The sequence below is a fragment of the Drosophila takahashii genome, chromosome 3L (genome assembly GCF_030179915.1).
Source record: "Drosophila takahashii strain IR98-3 E-12201 chromosome 3L, DtakHiC1v2, whole genome shotgun sequence".
Lineage (NCBI taxonomy): Eukaryota > Metazoa > Arthropoda > Insecta > Diptera > Drosophilidae > Drosophila > Drosophila takahashii.
This window is the reverse complement of record NC_091680.1, coordinates 26,016,448-26,026,008: the sequence shown is the minus strand read 5'-3', so window position 1 is coordinate 26,026,008 and position 9,561 is coordinate 26,016,448. Positions and strand designations below refer to the sequence as shown.

The window sequence follows — 9,561 nt, the reverse complement described above, 5'->3', positions numbered from 1 at the left end:
GGTCGGTCAAAAGGGCAGTGGCGATGCCAAGGAAAAGCGCAGAAAATGAAAATTATTTTCAATTTACATTTCAAGCAGAAGGGGTTGTTGAGTGGGCAGCTGAGGGAGGGGGAAGGAAAGGGGGCGGCTATTTTGGCCATCATGGTTTATGGCCTGGTCTAATGTAATAGTTTCTTGCTATTGCAGCTGTTGTTGTCATTGCTGGCAGCAATGGTTGTTGTTGCTACAGCAATTGTTGTTGCTGCAACCGAGCGGCATTGACGCATATTGTTGTTGTTGGGCAAGTGGGACGGAAATGAGCTGTAAGAGAGAGAGCGCTGAAAAGAGAGTCGGAGTTAAGAGAACACAACACTCTTTCCGCGGGTGGATTCCAAGTGGACATCGTTTGGATCGTATGTTTGTTTATGGTTCTGTGCTTGGCTTAAACGGCTTTCAGTTGGCCCCAGAAAATCTAACTGAGCTTGGCTTATTCGTGATTAAATTAAATTAGGGATATTATCTTGAATGATGTGAAATGAGAATATCTTTTCGTTTAGGGAAGGAATTTTAAATATTTAAGTGATGGAAAATAGACGAGTAATTATTATAAGGGCGTTGCAACACTTGCGTGATTTCAGAGTTAGAAATTCTAATTAACTGGCTAAATATATTTTAAGAAATGTTATTTAGTCAAAGCAAGTTTCTTATGACATTAATTTCAATTATTAGTCCCTTACCCGACCCCAAGTAAAATCCAGTTTTATTTTAAGTTATACAACATCAGCAAAATATATTTACTTTATATATATATAGTGTATTTAATTTTCTCATGTATGCAAATTAGATTTGTTTCTCTGGTTTAGTTGTGTCTTTCACATATTTCTCCCCTGCCATAGACTTCATAGATAATACCGGTATTAGTTCGCTTGAGTTTAGTTTCGAAACAGGCATTTTTGGAGTTAAACACAAAGTTAGTATTACAATAGGAATATAATCTTTATACAAAAAACATAAATTAAGTGTAGAATTTTAATTTCTCAGTTGCTCTTTGCTTAGCTATCATGTTTGGGCTTCATCACAGCAGCAGGGAGTCTTGAGGAGTTGTGTGTTTGTGGGTTTTGGGGAAGCTGCTTGTGCGAGGAAAGATTGCCCCCGATCCGAAATTGTGCTAGCAGTACAAATAACATTACATTCTATTCAGATTGCCCCTGGCCATGATACAACCCCCTTAGATCTGCAGCACGCGCTTCACATCGACGGTGGGAAAGGAGGCGAACTGTCCGTGAGCTGCACGATGGGGTTTCCGATGCAGATACTCCGTCAGGATGTCGGAGGCCAGCTGCGAGGCCTTCGAGCTGATCTCCCCCTTGAGGAGCACTGGCTGGTGGCGCCTCTGCAGGGCCACCGTGTCGATGCGCGTGCCAGCGTTCACCGAATCCTGGGAGCGCACCTGCAGCAGCGACAGCACCCAGGCGTGCTTCATCCTGGTCAGCTCCGACTCCAAGGCGGTGATGCGCTGATCCTGTGGCTGCGGCACATACAGCGGCTCAAACTGCGACAGTTTGGCACGCATATCCTGAGCCTGCAGCCGCAGTCGTTCGTTGCGTTCCTGGTTGAAGGCGTTCTTCAGCAGCTGCACCTCCTCCGCGACAACTGGAGCTGTGCCCGCGGGAGCAGTGTAGGATACGTTGGTGATGCCGGGAGCACTGGTGTTGGAGCCAGCCACCGATAGATTGTGCGGGGAGTGCGACTCCGAACCGGACTGCACCTTGCCCGTACTCGAGTTCAGCTTCAGCTTGTCGCGCAGATCGCTCTTCTCGCTCTCCAGGGCGTCGATGTCGCTCTGCAGATGGTCCATCGTCTCCTCGAACTCCTTCTCCTTGAGCTGCAGCTGCTGGCGCGTCTCCTCGTACTGCTGCTTCCACTTGTCCACCGCGTGCTCGTACTCGTTCTGCAGCACGCTCAGCTTCTTCTCGGCCAGATCCTTGCGGATCTGCATCTCGCTCAGCTCGTTCTGCTTCATCTTGGCGGCCAGCTTCAGCTGTTTCACGTCCGCCTCGCGATTCTCCAGCGTGGCGGCCAGCACGTTCTTCTGCTCCAGCTGTTTCTTAATCAGCTGCGCTCGCTGAGTGATCGGCGTGCTGTGGGCACCCGATTTCTGTTGGCCACCGGCACTGTTGGCCGCCGAGATGATCTCGTACTCCTTGTCCAGCAGATGCTGGGCAATGTGCTGCAGGTCGGAGTTGGCTTGGGCCAGCAGCGTCTTGAAATTGTGCGTTGGTCCGCGATCATCCTGCTCGTAGATGCGCTCACACGAAGCGGACAGCAGGGCCCAATACTTTTCCTGCGGCAGCGTATGTTCCGCCGCATTGTCGCTCTCGATGGTCGTAACAATGGCGGCCAGGGACTGCTTGGTGGCCTGGTGCATGGCCGACATGATGCGACTGATGTTCTGGGCCAGAGCCCGCATCGCCTCCACTTTGTGCGGCGAGAGGCCGCTCTTGATCACATGCTGGTCGCTCGGCAGGCGGCGCTTGATCAACTTCACCTGCTGCCGCACGCTCTCCATGTTCTCGTTGAGGAATTGTATCAGCAGCACCGAGTCGCTGGTGGCGCCCGCCTCCTGGATAATCACCTTGGCAATAGCCGTGTCGCTGAGAATGCTCTCACAAGCAGCGCCCAAGGAGGCCACACAGTCGCGAATCATCTGGATTTCGTTGAGCAGCTGCTCCCCGGCCAGCAGCACGGAGTTCATGGCATTGAAGAAGGCCACACACTTCTCGATATTATCCGTGGTGCTGTTCTCGTCCAGCTGGTTGGACTTCAGCAGCTCGATGATGCCGTCCACTATCTTTTCCTGGGCCACCATCTCGGGCAGGGAACTGCCGGCTCTCAGTAGAGTGTCCGGTTGGCAGCTATTCAGTCCGTAGAGGATCTGGTGGAGGGCACACTGCAGGCTGTGGACGTAGTGCAGCAGGCGGCACTTGAAGGCGTACTGCTGGACAGCATGGCCCTGGGTCACCGCCTCCCTGGTGATCGCCTCCACGGCTGGGAAACGCTCCCTCGTCTGCGAAACGACAATGCCGCACTTGAAGACAATGCGTGAGATGAGCAGGACCACCAGGATGGAGTCGTGGTCACCGCCGCGACTCATGAAGGATTCCGGCATGAAGGCGGTCAGCATCTGGACATGCTCATTGGCCTGGCTGAGCTCAATTTGGCGCAACTGGACGTCGATGGCTCGAGTGTAGGCCTTGGATTCGGCGAACATCTGCTTGTAGTCAATGGTTTCGGTGGCCAACTTTAAGCTCGGGTCCTGCAGCGACTCCTTTTCATTGCTAGAATTGCGATCCCTCAAGTCAGTGAGTTGGTCGTTCAGTTTCTGCACCAGTTCCCTGAACTTTGTGATGGTCTGGTCGCGATCGTAAATGGTCTCGATGGCTGCATCTCGCTCCCGCAGCACCTCCTTCTTGGCCCCGTTGGCCAAGTCCAGCTCCTCGCGCAGATCCAGCTCCAGTTCGTGATTGCTCTCAACCAGCTGCTCGTGAACCTCCTCCAGAGCCTCCAACTGGGCGATCTCCTCCTCGAGCAGCTTCACCTTGTCCTCCAGCTCCATTTTCTTCTCCGCCAGCTGCTCCACCATTTCTTCGGCTCCCAGTGCAGCATCGACTTGTTCCTGGGACAAGAGAATTTTATTTATTTTTGTTCATTGGTTAAAAGTATTTTAAAGGCGAAATGGTTTAAATTTTGTCTGGGGAAATGTTTAATATACACAATTTACCTCCTTGGACCCCGATAATTATTAGTTTTAAAGGCAGGCCGGCAAAAAGAAAGGCAATGAAAAAGTTTATCTTTAGAGCGACCTTGGGCAAAATATATTACACTTGTAAACCGAAGATACCGGTCAAAAATAGCTTGAAATATCAATTAGACTTAATAAAATTAATTCAATTATTCGAAAAGCTTTAAATGGAAAATCTACGGTTTTTCTAAGTATTAGTTTACAGATTTTTAACCGATATCTTCTTTTAATAAAATAGCGAGAATTAAGTTAAAGCAGCGCAGCAAGGAAAGCAAAACTTATGTGCGGGAAAAGCCGTGAATTTTCATTACAGTGTCGAGTGTGGGAATACCAATTGGTGGCGGGCAGTGAAAAGGCCTAAAAAGGATTATTACGACTAGGATGCTCACCTGCAAGTCGGCCACTGTGGCCTCCAGTTCATCGATCTTGGAACTCAGCTTCTCCTTGGTGCGTTCCAATTCAGCGACCTCGGACCTCTTCATTTCCAGCTCCTTGCTCAGCTTCTGGATGTCGTGCTTGTCGTGGGCAGAAAGATCCCTCAGACGCACCAGCGTTTCCTTCAGACGGATGTTCTGCTGCTCCAGCTGTTTGAATTCGTAGGTGGAGAGACCGGGGGAATCGCCGTCGCCGGAGATGCTACCGATGGCGGACTCCGCCTTGTTCTGCATCTCGGAGCGCAGGAGCTCGAGATCCACCTGCAGCTCTTCGATGCGCTCCTTGGAGGACTCCAGCTCCAGCTGAAGCGTGTCGGCCTTCTCCTCGGCCATCTCCTTGTCCAGGGTGATCATCTCCACGTTGTCCGAAAGGTCGGCCATTTCCTGGGCATGCTGCTCCTTGGCCTCCACTGCATCCTTGGCCTCTTGCTTGGCCCGCTGCAGCTCCTTCTGCAGCGAAGCCTGCGCAGCCATGATCTTTGTGCGAAACTCTTGCAGCTGCTCGAACTGAATCTTCATCTTGTCGAATTCACGCAGCCTTTCCTTGTCTTCATTCCGGCGCTGCTTCAGGGTCTCCAGCTTCTCGGTGAGATCGGCCAGCTGTGCCTGCAGCTCGGCACTGGTTTTCTGCGCCTCCAGCAGGGCGGTCTTGTCCTCGGCACTGGAGTTCGAGGGCATGGTGAAGGAGGGCGAGCGCAGAGGCTGCGAGGGCGTGAACTGCGGCTTCAGGATCTCCAGGAAGCCGGTCTCCACGAAGGAGGCCCGCTTGGAAGAGGCTGCTGAAGAGGCGACTGCTGCAGCTGCTCCCTCCGTGCTGGAGGCGTCCTTATCCTTGCTGCTCTGCGGGGCCAGCGACTTCCGGGGGCCAATGCTGCTGCTGGAGGCAGTGCGTTCACTCAGAGATGTGGTCAGCTGGGTGCGGGAGCCCAGCAGCGATTGGCGGCTGGAGGAGAGCGAGGTGCGCGAGCTGCTCAGCCGCGCCTTTGTGGGTTGGGCAGCCGTGGGCGTGGCACCGCTCACATCCTCGATGCTGCGCCTGCTGCTGCTGCCAGGAGCCGCCTCCAGCAGGCGCAGCTGCGTGGGCCGCACGAACATGCCGCAGTTCTCCTCGCACTGGAAGTACTGCTGGCCCTTGATGGAGCCGCTGTTCTTGCCCTTCGGCTCGTCCAGCACGACGCCCACCCACTTGCCGACGGCGAAGCTGGTCATGCCCACGTAGGCCACCGTGCCGAGCAGATCCTTGCCGGTCAGCTCGACGCGGGCGCCCACCTTGAGGTTCTTCTCGGACATCTCGCTCTGCTCTCGGTGTGTGCGTGTGTGTGACCAGGATGTGGGTTTGGCTGATGGGGTTATGAATGCTGTTCGATGGGAGTGGAGTTGTGGTTAGAGGGCCTCTTCCCGGCGACGGCGGAATCTGTGCCAACTTACTGCGCTGCACTTGCTCGGCTTTTTCGGCCAACAGTCACGTCTTAGCTAGCAAAAAATGGCCGTCGGCTTGCGGGGAGAAAACAGAAAATGTTGACATCATTAGTCACCCATACAGACAGCACAGGTAGCTCCAACCTGGCCGCTGCCCAACTGTCTGAGTGCTCTGAACCTACCTGCTTTTCCAATCGGACAGGTGTTCCTTTCTTTGTCGCCGCCGCCACGCTTACCATTTGCACTGTATTTCTTTATTCCCGTTGCAGGCAGATCAAAATTGCAACGAAATAGTTTTCCTAAAATATTTGCAATGTTTGCAGTGTGACCGTGTGATGGAACTAGAGGTGGCAACATTCACTTGTGGTGATTTCGAATAATACCGCGACTTGAAGCCGTGACTACTGATGGGAGTTCAAACAGAATTTGTGTTTAAAAAAAGAAAGCCCTGCAAATAATTTGTTTTTACCAAATAAATGATGATACAATTTGATGTAATGTTACTTTTTATATAAAATATTAAGTAGATATATCGTTTACCAACAATTTATCAATCAATCACATTAAACATTTTAATTAACTTAAATTGAACTTAATATTCCAATAGTTTTTTGTTTTTGTATTGGTTTGTAGGTTTTTATTACATATACCAACAATTTAAATCACATTAAAACCCTTTTAAAATAGCTTAATTTGAGCTTTCAAACTAAATATTCTAATTACTTTTATTTTGTGTATTGGTTGGTAAAATAAAATATTTCGTTATTCAACCCGAAGTATCAGTCACTACTTTTTGTTAAACTGCGACCGGCGAGTGGACAGTCTTGTCAGCTGTTTTGGGTAATTTCTTCGGTGTGCACACACTGGCACCCAGACCAAACAAATCATTTTGGCAAATAAATGGAATTTTTAGCTTAAAATGGACGAGGAAGAGCATCTACACAGGTTCGGCACTCCACTGGCGCCCCTGGAGAAGGGTATGTATGGCCAAGGATCAATTGCAGCCTTGATAATACCCCCTAATCTTCTACAGACGTTGTGCCTGCCAAGAAACCGGTTGCCATAGAGGATCAAATTGTGAAGGATGAGAATGGAAAGCGGAGGTTCCATGGCGCCTTCACCGGCGGCTTTAGCGCTGGATTCTGGAACACCGTGGGCTCCCTGGAGGGCTGGACGCCGCAGACATTTAAGAGCTCGCGCGCGGAGAAGGCGACGCCGAGGGTTCAGCTTAAGCCGGAGGACTTCATGGACCACGAAGACCTGGGTGAGTTTGGCATCGCACCGCAGGGAATACGCACCCGCGATGAGTTCGCCAAGGAGGAGGAGCAGGAGCAACGTTCCGGTCAACGCCGTCGCAAGCTGATGCAGCCGGATGCGCCAGTGGGTCCCATACCAGGAGTTCCGGTCCTGGAGCAACTGCTGCGTCCGGTGCGGGACAAGGTGGCCGTGCGCATACTCAAGAGCATGGGCTGGAAGCCCGGCCAGGGAGTGGGACCGCGGCAAACGCGAAAGGAGAAGCGCCAGGCCACCGCCAGGAACACCAGGGAGCAGTATCTCCTCGAGCACTACGGCGCGGAGGGATTACCTGCCCAAACAGAGGCAAACGAGGAAGATGGCAATGCTGAGGATGAAGACGACGACGACGAGGATATTACCTTTGCGCCCGACGACTACGAGCCCATCTTCTACACGCCCAAGGAGAATCGCTTTGGCATGAGCTACTCCGGTCTCAGCCGCGATCCCATCCTTTCGAAATCCTCCTCTAGCTCTGCGAAGCCCATGCAGCACATCAATCTCTTTGGCCAGATGGAGGAGCAGGCCAACAAGAAGCAGCTCTCCATACGGGGTCAAGCCTTTGGAGTGGGAGCCTTCGAAGAGGAGGACGAGGATATCTACGCTCGCGACGATATGACCCGCTACGACTTCTCGCTGGCGGACAAGAAGCCCAAGCAAAAGAAACAGCAGCACGTCCAGCAGCGCCACGTCATCGATGGTTTCAGTGAGGACAAATCGGGCGCGGCCCTGCAGAAGCCCTACGCCATTGATTTGCCCAGGGATTTTGAGCCCAGGAATTGGCTGCAGCGAAGGAGTCGCTTTGCGCCCATGGACAAGGAACGAGCCAAAAAGCTGGAGACTGCCACGGAGTACAAACGCTCGGGTCTGGGAAGGCATGATCTCAATCCTGACCAGCGAGCGCAGCTTCTGGGGGAGCAGAAAAAGGAGGAAGAGCAGCCGAAACGGAATCCCTTCAAGGATCGCGGAAAATCCCTGCTAGAGCGCATCAATGCCAGGACTGAGGGTTTCACCAAGGGCGGATTGATAACCGAAAGTGGCGAAGAGAAGCTAACAGAATTGGCTAAAGAGGTAAAGAATACAAATGCAGTTATACTGGAGAAAGCTGCCCTCAAGACCAAAGATTTGGGTAAGTAGAGATCTCGTTAACCCAGAGTGATGAAACTAAAACATTTCTATTAATTTAGCCCCCGCAACATCATCTTCAGGCGCTTTTAAACCCTTCCTTGCCGATGAAGCTAAACAGCTGCGATACGAAAAGTTTGTAGCCTCAAAACTAACAGACGACACAGCAATAACTGAGCTCCTGGCCACCATGCAACCCGTTACACTTTCCCTGTGGGACAGGGAGATGGAGAAGAAAGAGTTCGTCCAGGCGGCCAAGATCTATCGCCCATTAGATGGCCTTATGAACGACAGATTCGTTTCGGAAGCAAATGTACAGGCAGAGAAGGTCAAAGAGCAGGCAAAGGACGCGGAGGAGCGAAAGATCGTGATGGAACGGACCAAGACCATGTGGAAACCCACCTCTCTCCTTTGCAAGCGGTACAATATTGCCGAGCCCTTTGGCGGCGCCATGTTAGAGCCGGAAAAGGAACTCAAAGCCAAGCCGAAGATTTCAGTATTCGATTATCTAGAGACGTCTGTTAACACAAAAGCCAACTTTCAGACTCCCTCCATTTTTCCCAAGCACATAGAAAAGACAAAGGCGATAGAAGTAGAACCAACGCCAGCTCTTCCTCCTGCAGTTGAGGTACAGGAAACACGCACTTCCAAAGAAGAGCCATCCAAGTTCACTTTCGTGCCGAAAACTCCATTGGAACAGGCGGTGGACGAATCGCGCAACAAGCCCATTTCAGAGAAAACGGACCTGTTCAAGAGCATCTTCGATGACAGCGACGAGGAGGAGGAGGCAGCTGAAAAGCAGCCAGAGAATGCAGTCCAGGACAAATTGGCTGCAGTGCAAGAGGCTCTGGGCTTACCTTCAATGTCCTCAACTTCAGCGGCCGCACATAATGTTCTCAGGAATACTTCGCCACCTAGAGGAATATTTGCAGCGCTGTTTAAGCCCAAGGAAGTGGAGGCCCAGGCCCCCAAAGACCCAGCTCCACCGAAGTTCGCTCCCATTGAGGGGAATAAATTGAAAATCTCCTACAAATCACGAGAAGAGCGATTGAGAAACGACAAAGAGTTGGCAATGGCTGAGGTGCCGGCCGAAGATATATACGGGCCAAAGCTGCCAGGAGCAGTTCCTCAGAAGCCTGCAGCCCCAGAGGATCAGGCAGAGGCTACCATCGATGCCAAACTACAGCAGCTGTGGCAGCAGCACGCTCCCAAAAAGCGGAAAGTTGAAAAGTGGGTGGAAAAGAAAAGCGTATCCAGCAGCGAAGACAGCGACGACAGTTCCAGCGACAGTTTATCCTCAGATTCTTCTGGGGACCAGGCAAAGAGATCTAAGCCCAGCAAACCCAAGAAGTCGCACAAGAGCTCCAGCTCGAAAAAGTCTAAGAAATCAAAACTGAAATCCAAGAAAAAGTCCAAAAAGAGTGACAAATCCAAGCACAAGACCAAGAAGAAGAAGAGTAAACACTGATTTTAAATACTTAATAAATAGTTTCCGATTTCTCTTTTCCT

The 9,561-nt window shown here is 51.4% G+C and overlaps 2 protein-coding genes across 3 annotated transcripts; one reads left to right on the top strand and one right to left on the bottom strand.

Annotated features, from left to right (window-relative positions):
- Positions 1-737: 737 nt before the first annotated feature.
- On the bottom strand, positions 738-5,979 carry DCTN1-p150 (dynactin subunit 1). Of its 2 annotated transcripts, XM_070214475.1 has the most exons (4): positions 5,817-5,979; positions 5,644-5,709; positions 4,171-5,573; positions 738-3,655 (listed from the first exon to the last, which is right to left on the bottom strand). In XM_070214475.1, the coding sequence occupies exons 3-4, from the start codon at positions 5,503-5,505 to the stop codon at positions 1,208-1,210; spliced, it is 3,783 nt and encodes a 1,260-aa protein (XP_070070576.1). In that variant the 5' UTR covers positions 5,506-5,573; positions 5,644-5,709; positions 5,817-5,979; the 3' UTR covers positions 738-1,207. The 2 variants fall into 2 exon arrangements, with proteins under 2 accessions (XP_070070576.1, XP_017005730.2); XM_017150241.3 differs by lacking the exon at positions 5,817-5,979 and having other exon boundaries at positions 5,644-5,796.
- Positions 5,980-6,457: 478 nt separating this feature from the next.
- LOC108066865 (G patch domain-containing protein 1 homolog) lies at positions 6,458-9,559 on the top strand. The gene is made up of 3 exons (XM_017155579.3): positions 6,458-6,611; positions 6,668-8,056; positions 8,115-9,559. Exons 1-3 carry the CDS (start codon positions 6,554-6,556, stop codon positions 9,518-9,520), a joined length of 2,853 nt encoding a protein of 950 aa, XP_017011068.2. The 5' UTR covers positions 6,458-6,553; the 3' UTR covers positions 9,521-9,559.
- Positions 9,560-9,561: the final 2 nt, after the last annotated feature.